We start from the raw sequence: 26,337 nt of genomic DNA, 5'->3' as shown, positions 1-26,337 counted from the left end.
GGGGGTGGGGGGGGGGGGGGGGGGGGGGGGGGGTAGTACCCTCCTTGGATTATTGCAGAGGGTCTTCCACTTCTTTTTTTTTTTTTGTAGATTTTTTGCTTTTTTCACCCCCATCAACTTGCCTCAATCATCTTCTGTTTTTGCTGCGATGCGTAGTTTTTAAGACGAAGAATGTGGAGACAACATTTTCCAGGCAAGCAGCATGTTTCCTGTTTTCTTTTCTGGATGTCTAATAAAGTCTGGCATGTGGGAGGTGGGACGGAGGTAGGTGGATGGGGAGAGGTTGGGGGAGTGTGGATGAGAGGAGGGGAGAATGAGTGTGTGAGTTGGTGTGTTGTGTAGTTGGTAAGGTAGGCAAGTAGTCCAACAGTGTTGTCATTTCAAAGTCTTCCTATCCTGCACTGCTGCACTTGACTCTGTGTTTTCGCTTCCTCTGTAGTCTCGGGCTCTGAGCGCGCTCTGTAGCTCAGGGCAACACCGAAGAATAAAAGAGCGGGAAAAAAGAGAGAGGGAGGGGATGGGAGGTCCGGCGTGGTTATGCCATGGCTGCTGTTGACACCCGCTTTTGTCCCGTGGTGGAGTGTGAGCCCGGCCCGCCCATGCACACAGAGGGTACCATTTAAAACAGGCGTGCGCTCATTTTCTTGGCAGGGGATAGATTGGTGTGGCGGGCAGCCGGGTGGTGACAGGGGTGGGGCACTGGCAGCACAGCACAAGTGGACTTTGTGTGCTACTTTTGGGGAAGTGAAGGGAGGGAAGGCCAGGGAGGAGGCTGCCAACAAAGGGTGCTTATACCCACCTCCCCCTCTCACTCACATCACCCCGCTCTTCAACCACTACAACTCATGCAGTGACCGCGCTGTCACTGGCAGATGAAGGGTGTGTGTGTGTGTGTGTGTGTGTGTGTGTGTGTGTGTAACAGGGGGAAGTAGTAAATGAGTAATCGAGCCTCAGTAAAGCAGAAGTACAGACTCTGGCAGAGTGCCATATGAAAAGGGAGGAAACTCGAGCAAGGAAAACAAAGTGTTGTTTGACCCAACGGCACATCTGTGTGTTATGCCAAGCTTCTCCGTTGCTCCACAGCCAAGCTACTGGCAGTCCGCCAAAGTTGTGTGTGGGTTCCTATTCATTTTTTTTGCCACATCCATGCAAGTGCATTCCTGTTGTGTCTGTGTTTTCATGCAGATCTCACTTTGCCTTTGTAACTTGTGCCTCCACAAGAACACTTATTGCACACATGATTGCACATGATTAGTGTTGAGGTTTGAATATGAACATAGTTTAGAATATTCCGATTAAATCCATTTGTAAGCAACTACAGTTGGTCTAGCTTACTTACTTTTGCACACCTTATTTTTCTTGAGCTACATACCAAATACGGAAAACTAGTGAAACTCTGCTGTACTGCAAAATCACACAGCTCACTCACAAGTGATGTAGGTGTGTCTATAACATATTATCTTTGGCCGAGCACAGATGCCAAATTGCAGAGAGCACATTAGCCAGACCACAACCAAGTTTTCATTTGGCCTTTCGGCAAGTTACTTGGAGAATTATCATTAATTAGTTGCAGCTGATATAATCAACTGCCAGCGCCATTTTCAGTTTCAAACGGCAAAAATTCAGTTGCGATTTATTATGAGAAGCCTTCAGCTATTTTGCCAACCTGGAACCAGATCCAAAGTGGGGCAGGCTATCCGAATCAAACCCCACACACAGTGCACAGGCCACATATCCATATTGTAACTCCCACTTGCCCCTCCATGGGCATGTTCAACCCACCTTCACACGGCCTCCTTCTATGTTGACCAGGGGAAGTGGGTCATGTTTTTGCACAGTACTGCTCACGCTGGCACAGTAAATGGGCGTAACTATTGGCGGTCAGCAGCAGTAGCAGCAGCCCCCACCCAGCCTTGTTGTCAAGAAGGAGCCACCTGCAAAACAGCAGCTTGGGTTGCTAGGTAACCGGTGGCAGCAGATGATGATAGTATGGTGGAGGACTTGGTCTGGTCTCACATTACCACTAAAAGTGACTTCTGTTGCTTTTTCTTCTCCTTCTTCTCTTTGTGTTTTGTTTTTCCTCCATTTTCTGACCGCAACACAACTGCGTTTCCGTGTTCCCTTCTGGTCCCTCTTCTCCTCACGGAGGCAACATAATACCAGCAGCAGAGGCCAGCGGTAGGAAGAAACTCCCTGCTCTCTTTCTCACATAATGGAAACTCTGGTCTCATCTCCCGATGCGCCACTCTGCTGCGTCCCGCTGCCAGACTCTGACTAAGTGTTGCTGGCTCAAGAACCGCAGCCTCCAGCCTAGGCCGAGTTCGGGTATTTGTCCACAGGAATGATTAGAATTAAAATAGTGATGACTAAGGTAGATTGAGCAAAAAAAAAGGGAAAAAGTCTGATCTCATAAATGCTAGTAATCTACATCAAGTGGTTTTAAGCCTTTTTACCAGAGACCTAGATTTCCAAAATAATTTTCATTGTGACCCAGATCTCATTTTTGACGACAGTTGTGTGTTCTAATTGAGAACAATTTTCTGTTATAGACGACTAACTGAGCTTACCACCTTTTATTGCAGAGAATTTTTGTAACATAATATCTAGCAGTAATGAATACTGTTTAAAAAAAAAAAAAAGTATTTCAAGGCCCATTTTCATCATCTTGAAACCAACATGATAAATCTTTTGGAGCTTTTAGGAAGTATAAAGGAGTCCTTTTTAGAAAGCATCATGTGGTACTTTTATTCTATTAAAAGTACTAATCATGAAAGTATAATTCAAGGTCATACTTATTCTTTCTAGTGTAAATCTTTAGAACAGTTGAGGAGGCAGAGGTGTTTTGTCTTACCATTTTTGTGGAGTAATAATGAGCAACATGTACAGAAAGATCAGTGGACTGATTGAAGGATTTAGATCTGACAGGTGCTGAAACAGTTCAATTAATTGATTAATAAAAATTATGTAACTCGTATCACATAAGTAAATCCTTTTGGATTATTGGTCAGATTAAATAAGCAAACATTACTTTGAACTCGGGTTACCTGTGGCAGAGATTTCTTGAATGTTGACATTTTATAATTATGCAATTACTTCAGTAGGATATTTTTTCATAGATTAATCGCTAATGTAACGTTTTTTTGCAGCCCTAGATCTGACAAAATATATCATTACACAGTGTGTGTGTGTGTGTGTGTGTGTGTGTGTGTGTGTGTATGCAAACATGTGTTACATGCATGTATTCCTTGGGCAGGTAAACCCACGACAGCAGCTACCTCCCTCAGTGAAAATGTACTCGTCCCAAATCATCTCACACACACAAACATTTAAAGCCTGGAAACGGTTTAGCAACAAGCAGAGGATGCGAGAACACAGATGAGAGGAAATGAAGGGGATTAATTAATGGAGGAGTGAAATTAAGAGCACTCTGCCTCCTGTGGTTCTGACATGACCCCCCAACACTCAGCAGCGCCCTGCCCTCACTGTGTACATTTCTTGACATTTGATGCACTCTATGTGAGTATATTTCCTCCTCCTTGTCTCTGCTCGAATCACGGCTCAGTTTGAATCTCTGGGTGTTGTAGACCAGGCGGCAGCACAGGGGCCTGCGGAGAATACAACAGACCTGCTGAACAACCCCTGTTTTATTTCTGCATGTTGCCTCTGAGCGAGCTGTTAACAGCGCTGATGAAACAAGAGAGCTGAGAGGGAGAGTTTATCAAAGTGGAGGAGAAGGTTTGTTTCTGTGCAATGCAATACAGAAGCTGTTTTAGATATTTATTGATATCTATCATGTCTGTGCTTTGTGGGAAGAGCTGAGAGGAACTGCAACCATGCCAAGAGTTAAATCCAAAAACAAATTTGAAGGCGCAACTGGGGAAATTCAAAAGGACAGTGAATAATAATTTTGAGAAATCTGCTGATTGCTTGTTTCTAAATTTCTATTTCAACATGTAGTCAAGAACAATAATTACATGCAACCTAAATGTCTTTTCAACCAAATTTTAAACTAGACATGCAGACCTTTTTACCCTGTAAACAGTGGATGAAATGAGTGAAAAACATAAAATTTGTTACTCCCAATCTACATGATCATCTTCAGTAAAGGCAGGTGACGGTGCAACATCTGATAAACCTGCCAGTTTTTGATAGCAATCAGCACCACCACAGTATCATTTGTTACATGTAACATATTTAAACACATGAGATGATATTCTAGATGATTATATACATTATTAGAGACTATTTTAGATTCACAAACCACAGACATTCTGTCAAATATCACCATAGAGGGAAAAGGTAATGAGAAGAGTGTCATGAATGCATCTGAACCAGGTGTGGTGGTGGTGTGAAACTGACAGACCCAGTGGTTCTGGTTAAGACTGGTTTGATGTACATGCTGTCAGTTTACCACAAGGGGAGTGTTGCCTGTCTCCACCCTGCTTCCCCTGCCCAAATATATCATCTCCTCTCCATCAAAATCAGCAGAGTGAGAATCAGTCTGTCACAGAGAACACACACGGCAGAGTGAGAGGGAAGGGGAAAAAATAATAGGAAAAGCAGAGAAGGAGTGTTGAGGTGAAAGGGTGACAGGGAGAGGAGGGGCTGTGATTGCTAAAAGACAGCTGAGGAATGATTGCAGTGGTGGGGAAGAAATTTATGTGAAAAGAGCAATAGAAGAAGGAGAAGCAGATACACAGTGAGCAAGCAGAGATACACAGCTAGACACTGGCAGAAAGGAGGAGCTGTCAGAAGATGCTATCGTAACAGGGAGAGATCTGTGAAAATACACTGCCGCAGACAATACAGTAAAATGGAACAGCGGAAGAGTCTGTGAAAGGGAGATTGGAAGAGTAAGAGACTGAAAGGTCAGAGAGAAACCCAGTGGATGATTCATGGAGTTCAGTCTGTCTAACTTCAGCCTGAGGGTTTGACACTGCCTGACAGCCGCTCCTCTCCCATACCTCCTCACTCACAGCTTCTCTAACCTGCACACCAACTGCTATCTATGATCTGTATAAACCAGTAACTAGTGGCTTAAATGAAGCAGGTAGAAGGTTACAGGTGTTCTGTTAAGGACAGCCTTGCATGCTGCAAATCTGCAATGCCTTAATCAATATTTTTGATGATACATTTGAATCAAATGACACTGTGTGACGTGAAAGAGGTTGCTTGTACTGTAATGCTGAAATCAACCAACTCTGCAGTGCTACTGCCTGAGCTTTTAAGCTTCATTTAGCTTATTTTTTTGGCTTTACTGCACATGTATGATTAAATATGAGCAAACAAATTCTGATAAACCCATTATCCATCGCCTGCCTAGCACCTGGCTTATAGTTGGCAATTTGCTGGTGAAATTAGAACATCTAGCCCTTCAATCTGTAAAATGTCTGTTACCATAATGGTCAGATATCTTCAAAATGTGTTTTTGTTTGATTAATAATCCAAAACCCAAAGATATTTAATTTACATTTATATGAAACTGAGGAATGTAAATCAGCCTAATATTTGAGAGGCTTGAACTGTTTTTGTATTTTCTGTTTTATTAATGACGAATAGTTACTTGATTATCAAAATTGTCGTTGTTTAATTTTCTGTGGATCATTTCAGCACTTGTATGCATGCGTGCACTGTCTCGGATGTGGTCAGTCACACCCTCAGCAGTTTGGTTTAATGGACTTCACCTCCCAGCTGTCTCCATTAATATTCAACGTGCTGTCAGTTTCAGATGTGGCTCAGACAGCCAAGTCGCCACGCCTCACCTTTCCCGCCGTCTTGAACAGGGGGTGTGATAAGTAGGCACAGAAGCAGTGATGGTGGTTGGTGGTGGGCTGTGGGTGAGGAGGAGGAGGGGGGAAGGCGGCTGTCTGTCTGTCTGTCAGGAGAGAAAACATCTCCTCCACCCTTTGCACTGGGAGTGGGAGGAGGATACGGGCGTCTGCGCCTCCGACCTCAACTCTCAACGCAGACGCCAGTGGTGCTAAAAATAAAGTGCATTAAAACTGGCAGCCAACGCCTGTTAAGTGATCACCATGACAATAGGATGGCATGGGGAGATGACACCTCCGCTCCGATCCTCCCCCTGCTCTGAGAGGCTGAGCTGCTGGACTGCTGGCTTTCTGTCAGCTGGGCTTTCTTTAAAGCCTCCGTCTCTCCTGTCATTTATGAGCTCTCTCGCGCTCTCTCTCTCTGTCTGTCCTTTCATCCTCCTCTTCTTCTCTGATATGTCCCGTGGGAGCTCTTTAAGCTAAGAGGCAGTGTTTAGTCTCTTTTTTATGCACACTCATTTTACATTTTAATTTCACTCTTCTGTCTCACTGTTTTCCCCCTCCCACCTGTTTTTTATTTATTTATTTTTTTCCACCCACTGCGCATTGCAGCCTGTTTGTGCAACGGCCCACAACTTTCTCAATCTTAAATCTCCTAATCTCACCTTCATCTGCCCTAATCAGCCTTCTCTGCTGCTGTAATCCCACAGAACATGACTCTCTAATAAGCCCTCCTCAACCACTCCTCCCCTTTCCCTTCCTCCACCCTGCTCCTTACATCAACCCCTGACGTCATCGTAATCTTCGGGATAACTTTTAAGAGCACGCACAAATGCACCGATGCACACACCTGCTGCACTCAAACATGCACGGAATGAGGTCCCACTTGAGCATCCAGATGCAGATCTTAGCAGTAAAACATTAGATACAAATGTAAAATCATCTGTTTTAGGTCACTTCTTGAGGTGACTTTTGGCTTGTTCTGTTCACATCCAGCACATCCAGAGCTGCTGACTGAGAGTGAAGATCATGGCCTGTGCAATGTTAGGGCGCTGGTACTCAGTGGGGAACAGTTGCTTTCCTTCTCAGGTCCATCCATCCATTGTTCGGTTCTGAGCGGCGAGCAGCATGAATATTGATGCTCCTCACTTGTTAACATTGTGCGAAGTAGGACTCCTAATTGTCTGTCTTCTCAGCGCGACATGTCTTCTTCAGTGGGATGTGTGAGAAGGTCGGCCCACTGGGGAGCTCGGCTCCTCTCGGCTCTCTTCACTTTAAGTGAGAAAAGTGGCAAGAGGGAGGGAGAACGAGTCGAGCAGAGACAAAACCAGAATTGCGACACTCACTTTGTCAAGTGCGCTGAAGTGCAGTTGTGAGTTGGTTGTGGGTTTGTTTCAGGCTTGTAGCGTTTTCTCTGTAATGCTCTCCATTTCAATGATACATGGCTCTTTTGAGGCAGGGCAGCAGTGAAACTCATTTCTAAAGGTGTTGCTCGCAGTTTTTCTTTTTTTTTTTCTTCTTCTTCTGTTCCACAGCTGCTGGCTCCACTCACACCGAGGTAAATGTAGGATCCTCTCCCTTGACCCGAGATATGAGAACAACTACAAGTGTATGCACGTTAGTGTGCAGTTGTCATACATACACACAAGGGAATATATGCACCTGCATTTGGTATATTCTTATCCACTTTCATTCAAGTATCTATGTAAGTGTGGGTTTTTGTGTGTGATGTAAGCTTTTGGGAGCCATGAGACAGAGAGGATTCCTGTAAATGAGGCTGGGTCTAATCCAGTCTTGAGTAGGCGCATTGATTTATTGAGCAACGCTTGGTAGTTTGGAGAAACCCTGCTTCCTGCTATATCCTAATCAGCACATGTGAACACGCAAATCCAGAGATGTGCACACACACACACACAGTAGCTTATTATCATCTGAGTCTTTTATTTTTTAAGGAAACGGTGATGAATTGATTCCTGGTGGAATGAGACTGTCACTTGCTGATTTTTAGCCTAATAATAATGGTTGTTTCTTTCAGTGTGCTTATCCATGAAACACCACCCCAAAATTTTTAATTATATTTAACCAAATTCAACGGCAGTGTGTGTTTTTGCTGAAACAACCGTTTTCATAGAGACTATTTCTCTGTTTGAAAGTACAGTGGTTCTTAATGCTTTAATGCACCATAAATGAAATCTCAGAGGCAGAAATCTCAGAATTGAGGTGAGTGGAAAAAAATAGAAAAATATAGTAGGTCTATTTGTAATTATTGAACGGACCCTTTACAAATAAAAACTCCAAGATTACTGACCAATGTGAGTGGTAAGGGTCGAAGCCTTAGTGCTGAGATGTGGATGAAAAAAATATTCTCTTCTACCAAAAATAATATTCCCTCCCTTCTCCATCTGTCTCCAGGTATTCGGCCCCAAATCATGAACGGGCCAATGCATCCACGCCCCCTGGTGGCGCTGTTGGATGGACGTGACTGCACCGTGGAGATGCCCATCCTTAAAGACTTGGCTACTGTCGCTTTCTGTGATGCTCAGTCCACACAGGAGATACATGAGAAGGTAGGAAACACACAAGTCGCCTCGCACACACACACACACAGCACATTTGCTGTGCTCCACATCAGAGCATTAGAAAGTTGATGTGGAGATGGAACCTGTCACTCCTGCATCTTTCTTTTCCTATCACAGTGCTGATATGTGAAGTGCATTATATTGGCCCCATAAGCACTTGCCAGTTAAAATATAGTGGCTTCATTATGATTTAATGTCACTTTGTGGTACAGAGTGCAATGCCTATATCAATGCCATTGTTCTAATAGAGAGTCTTGTATGGCGGGGATGCAGTGTAATTACATTGGCTTGTAGAGGCTCTTTATTGCTTTTTGTGCAGCGCCGTGGCTGCAAAACAATATATGGCCACAGCGATGGGTATCACCAAAGTGCTATCTCTCCGTCTGCAGACGGAGTGAGAGCCGCTACATCTTTCCTCTCGCTGTTTTTATGAAAATGGGACATATTAAAAACGAAGCATTTGCATAGAGATCAATTCAATCAAAGACCTTGGGCGGTGAGGAGAAGGGGGGAGTGGGTGGCTTTTTGTTTGTTTTAACACTGCCTTATCAGGAGAAACATGATTGTAATGTTCACCTCACCAGCATATTCAGCAGTTCACAGTAATAACTTGCAGTCGAGATACCCAGAGGGGAGGTGTAGATTGAAAATGTCCAATCTCTTCGTTCTGCTGCATGGATGCGGAGATGTAGCGCTGATAACTTCAGTAGTTTCAGTATGATGTTGTCAGGCCAGACACCAGCTGCCACATTCTCCTCCATGCACACCAGAAAATACAGAAACTCAAGGGAAAGGTGAATACTTATCAAGATTGTATTACAATACTACTTCAGTGAGACCAAATCCTGCACACAGCACCTGCGCTCCAACATTATCATCCAAGGTCGATGATCCCTTGTCTTTCGTGACTCAACTTTTTACATGTGGCTTGCAAAAGTTGGATGATAGCCCATTGAGTCAACATTGGGCTATCACATTGTGCCTGACCATTCATCCAGTTGTGGTGTTAAGATTATGCCTGCAACTGCAAAACTGTCTGCTTCTTTCTGCGATCGCCTTTTCCAAAAATTAGACAATATTTCTCCGGGGAGTGCAGTAATAAACAGTGGCAGTGCCGTGATAAAAGTGTGACAACTATGACTGTTTGTCGAACTTATTAAGAATAACTAAAGGAGGCGTGGCTTAGTGAAGGGTCAATTAGAGGATCTACTAATATTTTGTTTTATCCATAAAATGTCTCTAAAATGCAACAACACAAGACCCAAAGATAGGGCTGAATGATTAATAATTTTCAAATCGAAATTGCAATTTGAAAGAACACATTAGCTAATCGTGAAGACAGCGATTAAAATGTAGGTTAATTATAAGGTGCATCTGACCCGCTTTAAACAGTCATGCAGTTACAATTAAACAATTAACTCCATTTTCATCCTTGTGTGACAGATCTGCTCGCCAATCACAAGCGCCATGCGCGTCCTGTTACGGTCCTACTCACCAATCAGAGTGGGCACAGTGTGTGTACATTTTACAACAACAAACAAAACTAGAGGAAAACGTGTTGGATAATGGCGCCAGGCAAACAGATACAGGAAGCGGCTGTGCAGTCTACAAAGGGTGTTTTACTTTGAAAATCAACCTGATTCTCTGTGCCATTCTGTGTCTGACTTCCTCCCTGATTCACCTGCTCCGTGCTGCTTGACACGGCTCCCATCAAAAATAGACTGGCAGTGAATATTGAACTTTAGCAAAACTTCAATAAAGTTTCCAGTCTGTATTGTAAGCTAGCTAAAAGGCTGATAGTGGTAGCTTTACACTTACTATACTGACATGAGACTGGTATGATCAATGTCAAACTATTACTTTTAAGTCAATGTTCACTAGAGTGTTTGGCTTATTACTTCACAAAGAATCTCTTTTTTCTTCCCCCCTTTTACTCACATTTCTGCTTCATAGCTGAAGTGGATTTGAAAGCTGCAATCAATAAAGGATCATAGCTTTCTCTTTATAGCATACTCCACATTATTGTGTGTTATACTTTTTTCTGTATAGCTTTTATCATGGCTACGTCACCCTTTAAGAAGTGCTAAATGCTAAAAGCAACATTTTGAACAGCACATCTTCCATGCCAGGTGGAGAAAGTCTGTTCTCAGCATTACAACCACCTCTCATCCCCACTACATTCACAATATGCGCACTAGTGGGATGACCTCATAGCCATAAAAGCCCTCCCAAGTAAGCCACAGAATCAAACACATGCACACAAACCATAGAGTACGTGTATCATCGAATCAAACCTTTTCAACAGTATACTCTGTCTCGCTCACCATGCCAAAAGGGGAGGCCTCGCTGACGTGTCAGAAAAGCCCAGGAATCATCAGTAATGATTTTAGTCACTAAATGCAATAAGGCTTTGGTTACAGTAGAGAGGGGGATATAGATTATGTCAGAGTTTCCATTAAAATAAACTACATTCAGAGTAAAAAGGCCACACAAAAAAAGACTCTTTCTCCAGCTCAACAACACCACTAGACCTTTAGGCTTGGCCCAGAGGGAGAGACAAAGGGTGTGTGGTCGTGTCCGCTGTGTTTTAACCTTGAACTAGTATCTGGAAGGCCTGTCCGGGACACTGCTCTAATAAAAGCAGTATGGAAATTCAGAGCTAATCTGCTAATCACAGGAAAGCTAATGCAGTTTGGCTGGAGGTGAATGCAGAGCTGTTATTTAGGTGCTGACAGGGGGCCGTGGCTGAGGTGGAATAGTTTAGATCCACATCAGACTAAATCACAGGCCAGGTCACCTTGTCCATGTCAAGTGGCAGAGGAGCAGCGAAGCCAACCTTCCCCTCCCAACCCCCCATCCCCGAGGTGACTGAATATACCCTTTTTTTCACCCTGAGGCAAACAATTGCCTCAAGTACATTTTATGATTTTCTATACCAAGAAGGGTTTATCTTGTCTAGCAGGAGATCTCAAAAATCTGTCAACAGATTTGATTGAAATTTAGACAAAAGTTAGGTCATGAGCAAGGAACAAGTGATTTGATCGGTATAGCTCTGGGTTTCGACAGCACCACCATGCGGTTATTTATTAAGCTAAACTGTGACATGTAAAAGCTTCTTCTCTGATTGCGGTTATGTCAGTCAAGAAGAATTCAGTTGCCAGATGTAAAGGGGTCAAAGGGTTTATCTTTATTCTTATTTGTTAGGCTGACCACATGCTATCATATCTTAAGGTTTATCCTGCGATCAGTAGCTGCCTTGACCTATCTGTACAGTCATTTGCCCAGATCCTTTGTCCATAAACACACTCAGGTCTGAGTGCAATTGTGATGACCATGTGGAACCGCAGCCCCTCTGACACAATATAATAACTTGTTCCACTTCAGCGCAGGTCTGTAAAAGGAGGTCTGTGTCAATGCTGCTTGCGGTCATGTGATGTCTGTAGTGAAATCTTTCTCCAGTGTCCGACATGATGCTCATGGCTCTTCAGGATGGAATGTGATCTTGTGATTGTCTTGGGTTCTTATGAACTCAAATGGACTAATAGCCACATTGGGTGAATGAACGGACAAAATGGTCAACAAAAGAAATGCAGATCAATGAACGAAAAAAGAAAGAAAATCTCATCACACAAGTTTGTGTGTGTCTGCAGGTGCTCAATGAAGCAGTGGGAGCCATGATGTACCACACCATCACCCTGACCAGAGAGGACCTGGAAAAGTTCAAAGCTCTACGCATCATCATCCGCATCGGCAGTGGTTACGACAACATCGACATCAAGGCTGCTGGAGAGCTGGGTACGACCTCTCAAAACAATCCTGGCAAAAACATAACCAATATCAAGTCATATCCTGTAATGCATAGTATTTAGTGCTGTTATATGTATCACAGAATGTAGAGTAGAAATAATATAATTTTTATTTTTTGGTGTTTTTTGTGCATTTTTTTTAGTTCCGTTCTGTTCAATGTATCTGTCTGTTTAACGGTCTTAACATTTCAGAGATTTTTGTTTTTCATGTTTGAGCAAGATCTTAGCCTTGTGTTGCTATGAAGCTTACCTTATCCAGTGATGTATTGATTTCTTCATGAGGAAATAAGAGCAGGGTTAAGGTAATCCGAGTAGTAGGTAATCGCTGTCTGCTTATTTGCTTGTTTTGCCACTGCAATGTGGCATGTCGAAAAATGGCCAAAGGGGGGCGCTGTATTTAGAGGTCAAAACAAGATCACACAGTTGATGATGATTTTTGCCTAGAGGGGGACTGCTTCATTTTTACTGTTTCTTTGTTTCTTTACTGTATGGATTTTCAGAACCGTATCAAAGGCTGAATTACAGAGTCAGATGAATGGTGGACATCACACAGTGAGCCACAATGTTCAAAGAGACAGGAAGGGAAAGACACAGAGAGAGAGAGAAGAGTTTCCTCTTCTCTTTGAACCACCACCCAGGCTTATATCAGTAGGCTGGTGACTCAAACAGCCCTTACAGTTGACAAAGCTGCCATTTCCCTGCCAATGCGAGATACTGTGTCTAACTGCCACCCACTCACCGAAGGCACACTGCCTCGCAGCGCAGGAGTCAAAAGCTATCGTGCCTGAAGAAGGCGGCGTTGATATGACGGCTGTTCTCAGGGAGAAGAAAAGGGGCCATTGATTAAGCAGGCTCTGGCTATTTTTTGCTGTCCAGAGACGGCTACGCTGTTACACTCGGATACAGAGTGGGATGAGGACATTAGAGGAGAATGAGGGCAGGCAGAAGTGCTTAAGTGTCGATAATGGAAATCTTTGTGTTGCTGAAGGATAGGCAAGTTAATACCATAAGGTCAGGGGTTTGAAGTCCCTGAAAGCAATAAAATTATGAGAATTCTACTGCTGGGGGAGATCTTGACAGAAAGTGTTTAAAGCGTTCTTTATTATGCATGTGCACATCATTTTGGATGGAATAAGACTTGGAAATAATGCAATATAACTTATGACTTAAGTTATATTGCATTGCATTGAAATTATATTAGGATGATATGGTCACATGGTGATCCGTCACCCAAATTAGTGATTCAAAGCAAACTGTGATGAAAAATAACGCTAATGAGTTATTAAAATTTTTTGTTTTATGTGTTGCAATTTGTGTGTCTTAGTTCCAGTGGAACACAGTTCATGATGATTTTACAGTATTATGTAGTTTTGCCTAATTTGCCATGTGGTGACACATAATGATAGCAATTTGTCTAATTACCATCTTTTCAAAAAATCTCTTACTGTCCTGAATTGATTCATATCTCAGACCTTCTCATGACGATATGTATTAAATGACATAACCAGAAGTTCAACCAATCTATCAGCCAACATCCCAGTTAATCATTAACTGTTCATACTGTAATTAAACAGGACAAAACGTATATTGGAATACTGTAATTAGAGTTAATTATTTATTAACTGTTCTGTCTTGTGTCTTTCTTCAGGCATTGCTGTGTGTAACATTCCCTCGGCAGCTGTGGAGGAGACGGCAGACTCCACTCTGTGCCACATCCTCAACCTTTATCGGCGAAACACCTGGCTCTACCAGGCTCTCCGGGAGGGCACGCGGGTCCAGAGCGTAGAGCAGATCCGCGAGGTGGCTTCCGGCGCCGCCCGCATCCGTGGCGAAACCCTGGGCCTCATAGGCTTCGGTTAGTATAATGTTTTTCAGTTGTTTACTTCTGTTTGTTTTTAATATCTTGCTCCGGCTTTCTAACTCTTACCTTTCCTCTTATTTCTGTTGAGGCTTTTTTTTCACCCCTTCTTCTATGCCTTCACGTCTGTGTTTTCATATCCTCTCGCCACTCAGTGTGCCTTCTATTTCCTTGCCCTGATAAGGTTATTTTTCTCCCTCTGCCCGTCCCACAGATTATCTCAAGGTTGTCTGTTTCGCCTCCCTCTGGGCTGGCTTCTTTTTCTCTGTCACACTGTTCTCTCATCCCACCACCGTAATGCTCACTATTATATCTCCATTATTCTCTCTTCTTGTTTTCGACTCTTCTCCTCTGTCACTGTGGTCCCTCGATACCTTGCTCTGCCATAATCAGGCCTGAGTTTGTTACAGTGTTTCCCTCCCTGCACCTGTTTCAATGCTGATAGTGTGTGTGTGTGTGTGTGTGTGTGTGTGTTTGCATGTCATTCTGTCCTGTCTCGACATCAGTGGGCTGACAGAAGCTTCGTCTTCTTACAAGCCAAGTGCCACCTTATCTGTGTCCACATACACTCCCCACACACAAACACACAACCTCCTCCCTTCTACAGGTCCCAGACTGCCTCCTAGACTTACTGTGCCCAAAACTCCCCCCAACCCCAATCTCTCTCTTTCTCACCCAATCCTCCCACCTCCAGCCTCCTCTCCTGGTCTTTCTGGCACAAGCCGTCTCCAAAACAATGTCCATTGTCAGCAGGAGGTTGGGGAGAGCGCAGGCCTCCTGGTGTTTGTTTGTAGGACTCTGCACATACAGCCAGCTGCACAACCCTGCAGGCTGCAAACACAGAATGAAACAAACCTCTGGCTCTAGAGCGACAATAGACTCAGGAGCACTCTGAGTACCAGCCATGCCAACCTTTTAGGCCTTTACACTCTGTGCTGGGCTACATAAGAATTCATTGGTTTGTAATGGAGTAAAAACTCCCTGCATCATTGCTGAAAGATTTTTACTAATGAAGTGAATCCATATAAATAAAAAGAAAAGCCTGCTGTGCAACCCTAATGAGACACAGTTTCAGTCAGAGATCCACTTACTAGCTCTTTACAGCTAACCCTAACAGTTGGAAAGTCCCTTTCACAAATCTTTGCATTGTGGTCTCACATTTTAGTGTTGCCCTGGTCCTTTGACTGTGGATAAATGAGCAATACAAAGCAAATAATCTACCACTGAGAGTTGAGAGTGAGGTGCCAGAGAAACTTTCAGATGAATCTGAGTATATTCTCTCTCTTAGAGGGATTGATTGGTATGGGAAGGCAGGGAAGGTTTAGAAATGCAGAAAGGAGACAGATATCTCCATATTAAAGGAAAAATCCATATAAAAACACTAGTTTATAGTGCAGCTACAAAACAGAATTTGGAATATTTTCAGATACAGAAAACATCAGTAGTAAACATTAGACTATTGTAAATCCCTCAAAATCAGAAATACTGTTTCTCTCTAAACCCACCACTTTGCACCAATTTTCCAACAATAACACAGGCATAAAATCGTTGTAGAAGAAGTAGAGATGCCAATTTCGACATCCCCCAGCAGCCTCTGTAAATCAGATTGTACTGCAGCCACAAGACGACCTTGTCTGTTTCAAATTGTCTGGAAAAACTCATTCCCCCCGCTGCTGCTGTCTGTATTGCTCTTTCAACCTGCACTTATAACCAGCAGCTGAATGCAACAAGTTCATGCTTGTGCTCTGTGCGTTGTCAAAAGGTGTTCTGGGAAATATACAGAATAAAGTAACTGAAGCCGAAGCATACAAGCCTAGTTGAGGAAAAGTGGATACACCAGAAGATTTATCACTTTGGTAAGGTGTTTTTTTTTTTTGCTCTGACTGATTGCTTAAGTATTACAAGGCTGTTGTCACTGCCGTGTCGTATTAGCTGAGATTGAAAGACAAAAAAAGAGAGAATGATTCTCCTTGACTATGGTACCTAAGAGCAGGACATCATCCTCCATCACCAAGAGAGAATCTTGAGTGTAAAGGCCCGTATTGATCCTTTCCACGAGCAACAACATCCAACTCTCCATCACACTCTCAGCTGCTGCTGCTGAGCAGGACTCACAGCCTACTCCACAAATGGCTGTGAGAGACAGGGGGAGAGGCCGATACACTACAGATTCACTTTCTGATTCACCGTCTCGCACTCTCAACTAAAAACCAGTTGCCTCACATTGTCCTATTCCTGCAAAATGACTTCTCCATCCTGACTCCATCGCTTATGCCTCATGAATCATTTTCTCTCTTAACAGCTACTAATGTTACTTCCTTAATGATATGATTTATGTTAAAATAGGGTGTTGGGGCAGAGCGATCATTCAAGTGTAAACCAATGGAATGTTAGAAAAAAGGCTGTGTGATTCAATAGAAGGTATAGAATTACTCAAAAGATTGACAGCTTTATTGTTTGGATTTTATGTTCACGCCCTCTAGATGAGATCCCCAATAAAGAATCACTTCGTTAATGCCAATTAGTTTTTAGGATGTTAAACTGTCTATTTTATATTATGCTCTTTCATGATCATTGTGTGTTCAACAGAAATAATGTTTACTGCATTTAGTAGAACTCATTATAATATGTTTACAGTCCTTTACTTCCTGTAATTTTAGTAACCTTTGCAGTCATTTTCACTCTTACTCATTTACACTAGATTGTGTTTCTCACAGACCGGTCCATGACTTGGTGCTCTTGGTACTTGGTTTCTGTGCAGTGTTGGCTACTGACTGGCTACTATGTATTGCCTCAAAAACACTGTACAGACCAGGAACGATGATGTGTGAACTGTATCTTTATTTTTAGTTATTGGTTTATTTAACAGGAATAGCACACATAATAAAGATTGCTTTAAATGTCCCAGAGTAAATGCTATTTTTCATCTCTAGTCCCCGCTTGTAGTGTAGTAAATATGATTCACATTTTTCAAGTTATACTATATATTCTGTCCATGCGTCATCCTCGTGTTTTTATGTATGCATCACTCGCTACAGTGATGTTGGTAGGTATTCAGTTGACTTGTGAATGCAGTTTGTGACAGTTGCTGAAAACATGATCCAAAAAGGTTCAGAATCTGTGCACTAGATGAAAGCATCAAATAAATACCTAAAATGTAATAAATGCCTCTCTGCTCCGGCGTTTGACTGTGTACATAAATAAACATACTTCTGTGTGTTTGTGTGTGTCCTCAGGTCGTTCTGGCCAGGCGGTAGCGGTGCGGGCCAAGGTTTTTGGCTTCAACGTCATCTTCTATGACCCCTACCTGCAGGACGGCCTGGAGCGCTCGCTGGGTGTCCAGCGTGTCTACACGCTACAGGACCTGCTCTACCAGAGCGACTGCGTCTCCCTGCACTGCAACCTGAACGAACACAACCACCACCTCATCAACGACTTCACCATCAAACAGGTGCATTAGTAAAACACGAACACACACACACATGCGGATGTGTCATCCAGACAGAGCCGAACATCCCATTGAGCAGCTGTGACCTGACCTGGGCTTAATGTGGTGCTATCTAGCAGGTAGACAAGCAGAGCTGCTGGTGTATTATTACTCTGTCAGCCTGGAGGCTGTCCTAAAGAGCATTATAGTCGGTAGAAAGAGAGAGGGGGGAAAAAAGCGAGGAAACGGCAGCAGCCTTCCTTCCTGCACATTCCCTGCTCTTTATCTTAAGCTCCACCAAAGCTGGACACAAATTCATTCCTTTGCTCTGTCAAATGCAATTAGCGCCAGCCCACGGCTACAGCAAATATATCGACGAGGCTGCGCAGCAGGGGGCTGAGCGCACTGCGGGGCGAAAGTGCTGTTCTCTGAGTCAATAACTGCACTCCGAGGCGCTGCCTAGGGTGACACCTGCAGGGAGGCTGGGGCACTGCACAGGCTGAAGATGCTTCTCCTTTCTGTCAATGTCTCCCCATGTTGCCACTCTTTGTCTTCCGCCTTTGTTTTGCCTCTCGTGTGCCCTTCTTCCAGTTACAGTACGCGAGGACACAAGTGGGTGTGGGGTAATAGCTTAACCTAGTTAACTTTGTGTCTTTTCCAAAGCTTAAGATTCTCAGCTGCCTCTTAAGTGCAGCAATAAAAGAAACCTTTCCTCTCTTTCCTCGCCAAAAATCTTGGCAGTGGGTCTCAGCTTCTAAAGTAGAAATGTTTGTGTGCATGTTTGTGCGTTTCTGTGTGTCAAAACCACCAAGGCCTAATAAAAGACTGCCTGCCAGCGTAAAGGCATTTCATGCCCCTGGATTTCAGCTTTTGTCAAGATTAAGGGATTACTTTCTTCTCAGCAAATTCATTTGATTTTTTTTCTTCCTCCTCCTTACACTTTTTGTTGTGCCCTTTTTTTCCCCCCACAAGCAGCAAGGGGTGATGGCGCTGCCTCATCTTTCAGCTCATCCCTCATTTCATCTCTTGGTTTTGTATAAAGGCTGTTCTCTATCCCACATCTGACAGTATTTTTCCCAGGTGATGTCTGTCTCCTGGATCTTTCAGGTGTCAGACACAACAAAGGTGTCACAGACTTATTATTTTTTTTTCTCAGCTCAATTTCTGTCCCGTGTAATATGTTTTAAGACCCTCAAATGCAGACATCCAATCCAGATTGATGTTCCGCTTTAGATCAAACAGATTAATTTGACTGCCAGGCTGACACACACACACACACACACACACACACACACACACACACCCCTAATCACATGTCTGTAACTAACTGGCTATATCTCTGTCATTCTGTTTTGATTTTTTTGTATTTGTGTGTCTTGTGCACTTGCAGATGCGTCAGGGTGCATTCCTGGTCAATACCGCGCGGGGTGGCCTGGTGGATGAGAAGGCCCTGGCCCAGGCATTGAAGGAGGGCAGGATACGTGGAGCTGCCTTGGACGTTCACGAGACGGAGCCCTTCACGTAAGTACGCACACACACACACACACACACACACACACACACAAAGTCGCTCTCAAAGCCAGACAGATGAACGCTTCACTTCAGACAGAGACTGACAGGGAAATAGATGGGTGTGCAGGAAGGGAAAGAAAGCAACAAATTACACACAGACAGAGACCTTTAACAGCTCAAGAGAAAGACAGACGGGCAGGTAACAAAAATGGCAGACATGACGAGTTAAAGACACCTCATACTCTTCTAAAAGGCTCCTTCGGGGCCCCGCAGGTAATGGAATTCAGGAGATGGAACTTTATTCCCGTCAGAGGAAACTAAATATAGTTAAGGGTGCAGGTGGATGGTTGAGTGCGGAGAGGTGCAACGATGAGTGTATCCACTCCTTCTTTAGGCCTGCCTATATCAGGACAGCTTTCTGAATATGATTATTTATGAAACAGTTTAGTTGAAATGATTAAAGTTTGTTTAAAATCAGACTTGTCCCCCGTCATCCTGCCGTCCCGTCACTGTGTTGCAGCTTTGAGGTACAGTCTCCATTTCCATTTCCACTCCTGCTTGCACCAGAGAGCAAACAGCTCAACACGCCTCCCAGTTTTCCACCTTTGTAAGAATCATGTTCCCCATCTCACAGGGTAACGGGTGTTGATGTGCTGTTCATGCACCAGGGGCAGTTAGGGAGTTTGGAGGCTGCTTGTTTCTGGCCGGCTGCTCAGCTGACTGGCTGCTTGAGACGGCTGAAACTCAGCCAATGAAGCTAGGAGTCGTGCTTCACTGACCCAGTATGTCAACGAGGGGTGAAGGGGGGGGTGTTTCATAACTGTGGCCCCTCAGTCCCACGCGACACGACACTGATTCAGGGTGCTGCTGAGGCGTTACACAGCACACACCACACACACACAACCAGGCGAGGTGTTACACTGACAGAGGAGGAGAGGGACTTGGAGCTGATCTGTTTTTCAGTGCCACATGAGAGGACAGAGAGGAGGGAGAAAGGAAGTTCTGGAAAAGGAGGGAGGAGATTGTGACGTGTGAATAACAGGTTCTGACATTTTCTCCCATTGGCCATGTTTCCAGACGATTGTCATGCAAATTGTACACAAACATTTTAGGAAAAAGAATAGGGAATTAATTACAATTTCAAATGAGTTGATGCATATGAATGGTCATCTGCCATAAATTATAATGTCACACAGGAAAGGAAAAAACAAAGAAATACCTATAGCAATTTTGCTTTGGCCATGCAAAAAAGGGATAGCAAGTGTAATAGGGCTCAGTAGACAGATGATATCTAAATTTCAGAACATACATACATAAAATGTAACAACTGTTGGTTTGTTTGTGCTAAGCCAGTCATTTATTTGACAAGCGCTTTCATTGCCACTTGCTATTGCTCACATATTGTTTTTTAAGACAACTGTTCAATCATGTGAGCATAAAGAGCTTTAAGATCCCTTCCAGACATGTTATAAGACATATATAAACTCTCTCTAAACCCACCAGTCTTTTCTGTCGTAAATTATCCTGCTCATACGTACAATGTCTGATTTAAGGCGAGCACAGAGAAACATTCCCCCCATCGGCATAGATGTGAAAAACAGCACTGCACGTTCATCATTTTTTTCCCTTCTTCCCACCCACGTGTTGTAGTTTTGCTCAGGGCCCGCTGAAAGACGCTCCGAACCTGATCTGCACACCGCACACAGCCTGGTACAGCGAGCAAGCCTCTCTGGAGATGAGGGAGGCAGCCGCCACTGAGATCCGAAGAGCTATCACCGGTACGCAGTCCCATAAACAAATTAAAATCTGTTCTCGTTCCAGCTCATTCTCTGTCTGACAAACACAACATTAAATCCTTTTCCTACCTTCGACTGCTTCATAGTCAGCCTCAGTATACTATGTGACCTGTAGCACATCTTTCTCTCCCAGATGCCACATTTCTACTTCAATAGGCCCTGGGCAGTCTTTATTAAATCTGGACCTCTTAATAGATGTCATCATTAGCTCCCCGACGCAGAACAGAGCAGAGCGGAGCCCAGGGGCTGGCCTACCAGAGAACATCCAGATTGTTAAATGATCTTAATTTGCATTTGTGTATCCAAGCCTGATATGTTTGTCAGTCTGAACTCATTAACACTTGGCGACGTCTGGTCACTCATCCCCTGTAACAAGTTATGGCTATTTAGAGTGTGTGAATTATCCCAGTGTGCTTCACTGCTTTTAACTCTGTGTGGGTGTGTGTTTGTTTGGCTCATACTACAGGCCGTATTCCCGACAGCCTAAGAAACTGCGTCAACAAAGAGTTCTTTGTCACCACGGCACCGTGGGCAGTTATGGATCAACCAGGTGTTCACCCTGAGCTCAACGGCGCTGCCTACAGGTAGGGACTGAACATGCAGATGGATAGCAAACATCCCTCTTTCCATTTTAGAAAGAAAAATGTTGAAAGCTGCACTGTCTTCATTTTATTTTAGATTTGTCCTTAATATGTTAGTAAATGTGTATCAATGTATTCTGTACCCCTTTTTGTTTTTAATGTATTTCATTATTCTTCGGGAGAAAAAAGCTGTCTCGCTGTTGTGTCAAGGAAGCCATAAATTAGACCAAATGAGAAATTTTGAGTCATTGATAAAAAGGAGTTAGTATTGATTTTTATGTTTTTTAACATTTCATTGTTGCAATTTTAATGTGGAAATCCAAAAAATGCCATGTTATTCCATATTCCCCTATATTGTGTTTTAAATATGTTCATAAATTGGTCTAGTTAAGTTATTTTCATAGTTTCCTTTACAGTTTCTAAAACAATGAAGTCACTACTCTGTTAGAGATCCTAGCGCCCTGTCCCCTTGCTAACTGTCCTGTGTTGGAGTAGAGATAACTCTCTGCCCACCATGTCCCACTGTGGGCTCTTCCTGATCTCAGTATGTCCGCCTCCATGTGCTTCTTTCACGCAGCCAACTGAACCAAACTCTTCCGGCCGCCCCCCAAGACAAAATTATTGCCTAGATCAGGAGAAGGTAAATACAACCACCCGGGCCAACAGCCTCTTGTCTGGAGGTCCCGGATAAGACCCTCTCACCTGAGCTCACCTGATGTGTGTCCCCTCTATAATCCCTCAGTACTCACCTGTTTGACTGAACACCAAGTAGAGATGGATGGCAGTGAATGTGGGTTTTGAGTGTCCCCAGTAAGCATGACCATAAAGCCGTTCAGATGCAGTATCATGGATGGAGTCATGCTTCGTGCTTTCCTTCTATTGGGATTTTGGGCAAATTCTCCTTTTCCCTTCTCTGGTTGAATGTGTTACTTAATGGAGCCCCCGAGTCGTCACAGTGGGATTTGTTTTCAGCTACTACACAATAATTTTTGCATTCCCCCTGATTTATCGGCACACTTAGTGTCAGTCCAGTCATAATATACGAGCAGTTTAGGGAAAAGCAATGTATGGTTATTGCTCAGACTTGAATTTGGTGCTATTGATATGGCTGTGACAGCTGTACCGTGACTACTTTTTACTGCTCCTGTTAACTTTAGCCACTCTTAGGAGCGTTGGTTTGGTCCTGTCAAGAAAGCAACATGGGATTTGAACAGTTATACACAATGGGAGTTCAGGAATACAGTAGCTTCAACACAACACTGAGCCAAAACAACCATGCCAGTTCCTGCACATACACAACCCATGCATGTACTTAGTATTAGACCATTATAAACTTTGTCACAGCCTCGGCACCAGTCTGTGAGAACTAGGTTAACTTTCTCCACTAGTTATCTTTAGCTGCAATGGTACAAACGTGAGCCTGAGCCAGCCGCAGCTGAGGCTGAACTGACTTGAGTTGTGGTCACATTCAGTGGCAGTCTATCATAATACAGCTCAGCCTTTCTCTGTGGATCAGAGGGAATGCAAAACTTTAATGCGAGCTAACACAAATTGTTCCGAAAAATATTTCCCACAATGACCCTTTGGGGGCTCCAGAATATTGTAACACAATGGCTCTTTTCTACCAAATAGTCAGAAACTCAGTCAGGAACTGAAAGTCCCTTTTGTGCATTCCTGTTTGTGTTTCCATTGCATCTGAAGAACTGTAAAGATCAGGCAAATGATACCCATAACGGATTAAAATGATTAAATGTTTGTTGAGCTACAATTTTTTTTGTGCTGAAACAATTTGTCAGTGGGGAAAAAAGTTTTGATAATCGTTTGAGTCATTTATCAGGTAAAAATGCCAAACATGCAATGGTTTCAGCTCCTTAAACGTGAGGATTCGCCGCTAAAATGTGTCTCACTGTGGACTGAATATCTTTGAATTAAGTCATCACCTTGGGCACTCACAGCTTATAAACAAGCCGAGAGGATGTTTTGTGACATTTGACTAAATAATTAATCATAAAACAAGAGTAATCAGCAGTTGCAACCCTAAAATTTTTTCACCTGGTGAGACTATGCAGTGTGTATTCGTTTGTAATTTATATTTTTTATATATTTAAAAATGCACCTGTCTGTAAAGAGTATTTTCTGGTTAATTTACAGCCCGAGTACAAACCACATATGAACAGTTAGTATAGTTGGGCTGCCAAAAACCATCAGTTTCATTATTGATTCGTCTTTTTAAATAAAATATTAGGAGACAGGGAAAAATGCCCATCACAGGTGAGATCTTATGCTATCTTGTTTTGTCCGACCAACACCCAAAGATATTCAGTTCACTCTAAAAGACATCTAAGAAAATCTGGCACTAGTCATTTTTTCCCATTTTTGCTCTAAAAATGACCAACAATTGACTCCCTCAACCCTTAATAATTCATAAACCATTGGAAAATACTACTTTAAGAGCAGGGACTTTTAACAGGGTGAAATGCAACTCAGGAGTTGTTTAAAGTTTCCTGAAAAAGTTTCTGTGGTGGAAGAGAGCCAGTAGTATCACTAGATGTCAGCTTTTGTCAGAGGATCCTGTCTTTCATGGTGTTGGGAATGTGGGCTGTGAGTACACATCCGCTCTGGGAGTCTGCGACACTAACCTCCGACCTCTCCCTTCCCCAGATACCCACCGGGTGTAGTTGGAGTGGCTCCAGGCGGCATTCCGGGGGCGTTGGAGGGCATGGTGCCAGGTGGGGTGCCCATCGCCCACACCCTGCCGTCTGGTACACACCCCTCCCAGGCCCCGTCGCCCAACCAGCCCTCCAAACATGGCGAGACCAGAGAGCACCTCACCGAGCAATAGCAGCAGAAGAGATCCAAACATCGCATCCGACCTGTCGACGTTCAGAACTAACCAATCGCAAAGCAACCGACCAACTGGGACCAAGAGACAGTGAAACAACACAAGCGGCTGCCTGTTAAATCAGCCAGCAACTGGGAACAAAAGAAGTGTTCCGGGGGAATTTGTACTTTTAACGTATTCGTTTTTACTCTGTCTCTTTGGGCTCAGTACTGACTTTACTCTTTGATGATGATGTTTTTTTTTTTATTTTGTTTTTTTCTTCGGGACATGCCTATGATTGTGGACACAGAGTCCAGTGTTTTTAGCGCTCCGGGATTACCCAATGAGACTCTGTCCTGCCCCTCCCCCTACACCTCAGAGCTCATGGGAAACATAAGTCCACATCTCAACACACCAATGGGTGAACAAGAGAATAAAACTTTGGCATCATGTGCTACTGGACCTTATTTCCCCTCCAACTCCCTCCTGATCCTCCCCACCTCTCCTCTAACCAGCTCCAACCCTCCTTATGTAACTAATGTGTGTTGTTTAGGCCCCTCATTATGCCTCAGAAGAGAATTATTAATTTTTTCTTTCAATCTTCAGTGTGAATGACTTAAAATGGATTATTGACTTATATATATTTATCATTTGTCAAATGAAAGGAAAAGATTGCTCATCAGTTATAGTAATCTAGAGTGGGTTTTAACCCTTTCCTGGCAATAATACATAGAGTATGACGGCTGTCACAGTTGCAGTTACAGGATTTCACCACATGAGGGCACTTCTACACAGTGCGAGGGATTTCTGCACCTGTGATCAAAGAAACCATTAGTTGCTCCTATGTTTCGAGTGAATGTTTTTCTAAGCTGTCAGCAGTTAACACTAAACAAAACATTCTAACTTTATACATTTTGATTGTAGCAGAATTTTGAGATTATATGGATTTAGAGGGAGCTGCTAGATAAGTTTTTAACTTCGAGTTGGTGATGTGTCAGTGTGACTGAGAGGAAAAACATTTTATAATCGTAAAAAAAAAAATATATATATATTACTGAAGTTGGTGTAACGACATCTGATTCTTCTGTTGACAAATGGACATTTCTGATAACCAATGGACGACCAATCTTATTAGTGGCAGCAGCGCACAGATTGTGACCCCCCCCCCCCTTCTTTGAGCACATTTCTCACTAAAGACAGGAAAGGGTTAAATCAAACTTAATTTCTTAATGACTCAGGAAAACACTTTTTTGCAGATATTGTTTATTCCCAGAATTTTGTCTTTGAGAAAAAAAACAATTTAAGACTAATCTGGTTAGTCTGGATATTTTCTCTCCTCCCTCATTATCTCCATTGTGGTATTTTTATATACAAGGCGCATCCCACGTTTTTGGTGTTTAAAGAGTTTTGAAGAGTCCTGTTAGATTTGTATTGCCTAGTTAAATGTTCCTATAACCATAGTCCTATGTGATCCACCCTCTCTCTTCTCTCCTTCTTATATTTTCTTTGTTCTATTGAAGGCCAGGTTCTTTGGGGCATCCTGTACTCTGTAAGAGCAATAGCAGAAACTCCTACTTAGTGTCCCAACAATAGCAGAAGAGGCAGCCAGCAGTATGTTTTTGTTTTTAGTGTGAGTATTTGTATTTGTTTCTTGTACAAGGTGAACATTTAGCATTCAGTGCAGTTCAAATAAAAGATACGATTCTGAGAACCAGCTGTCTGTACTCACACTTTTTGTCCTGTTGTTGCATTATTAGAGCAGTATTTTCATTTTCTGATGATACTTTCCATTACTGTAATCTTACACCATCTGCATCATCCTTTAGTTTTATTTTTGATCGCAGGGGGGCACCAAACTATAAACAATTCCTGGCATGTTCTCCCCGTATCTGTGTGGGTTCTCTCTGGGTAATCCGTCTTCCCACTGTCCAAAGACATGCAGACTAAGTTAATTGGTGACCCTAAATTGTCTTTAGGCGTGAGTGGAACTGGTTGTCTGTGTGGCCCTGCAATGCCTGATGCCAGCTGGGATTGGCTCCAGCCCTGTACGCAGGATATGCGGTTGACGATGGATGGAAATGAATGTGACAGCAATAAGCCACACTGAAGCCAAAAATTCAGGGGTAAAATGTAATCTCACTAGGCTGTTAATTATTTAACTTTGATTCTGTTTCTTTGTATGAAAAGCT

At 43.2% G+C, this 26,337-nt stretch overlaps 1 protein-coding gene and 1 long non-coding RNA gene across 6 annotated transcripts in view; one reads left to right on the top strand and one right to left on the bottom strand.

Moving 5' to 3' along the window:
* Positions 1 to 25,859, top strand: part of LOC123982504 (C-terminal-binding protein 2) — a 97,240-nt gene extending 71,381 nt beyond the window's left edge. For 4 of the 5 annotated variants that reach the window (XM_046068062.1, XM_046068059.1, XM_046068061.1 and 1 more), the window contains 8 exons: positions 8,181 to 8,335; positions 11,998 to 12,142; positions 13,802 to 14,008; positions 17,248 to 17,462; positions 18,829 to 18,959; positions 20,601 to 20,728; positions 21,213 to 21,330; positions 23,989 to 25,859. In XM_046068062.1, the coding sequence (XP_045924018.1) occupies positions 8,181 to 8,335; positions 11,998 to 12,142; positions 13,802 to 14,008; positions 17,248 to 17,462; positions 18,829 to 18,959; positions 20,601 to 20,728; positions 21,213 to 21,330; positions 23,989 to 24,169 (1,280 nt within the window). In that variant the 3' untranslated portion in view covers positions 24,170 to 25,859. Of the gene's footprint in view, positions 1 to 95; positions 194 to 8,180; positions 8,336 to 11,997; positions 12,143 to 13,801; positions 14,009 to 17,247; positions 17,463 to 18,828; positions 18,960 to 20,600; positions 20,729 to 21,212; positions 21,331 to 23,988 lie in introns of those variants that run through there. The other variant, XM_046068063.1, reaches the window with a different exon arrangement.
* LOC123982506 lies at positions 13,755 to 14,536 on the bottom strand. The gene is made up of 2 exons (XR_006827990.1): positions 14,081 to 14,536; positions 13,755 to 14,003 (listed from the first exon to the last, which is right to left on the bottom strand). It is a non-coding gene; the product is annotated as an uncharacterized LOC123982506 (long non-coding RNA).
* Positions 25,860 to 26,337: the final 478 nt, after the last annotated feature.

Source organism: Micropterus dolomieu, linkage group LG14 (genome assembly GCF_021292245.1).
Source record: "Micropterus dolomieu isolate WLL.071019.BEF.003 ecotype Adirondacks linkage group LG14, ASM2129224v1, whole genome shotgun sequence".
Classification (NCBI taxonomy): Eukaryota; Metazoa; Chordata; class Actinopteri; order Centrarchiformes; family Centrarchidae; genus Micropterus; species Micropterus dolomieu.
The sequence above is the reverse complement of the archived record's forward strand: the minus strand, read 5'-3'. Positions and strand labels throughout refer to the sequence as shown.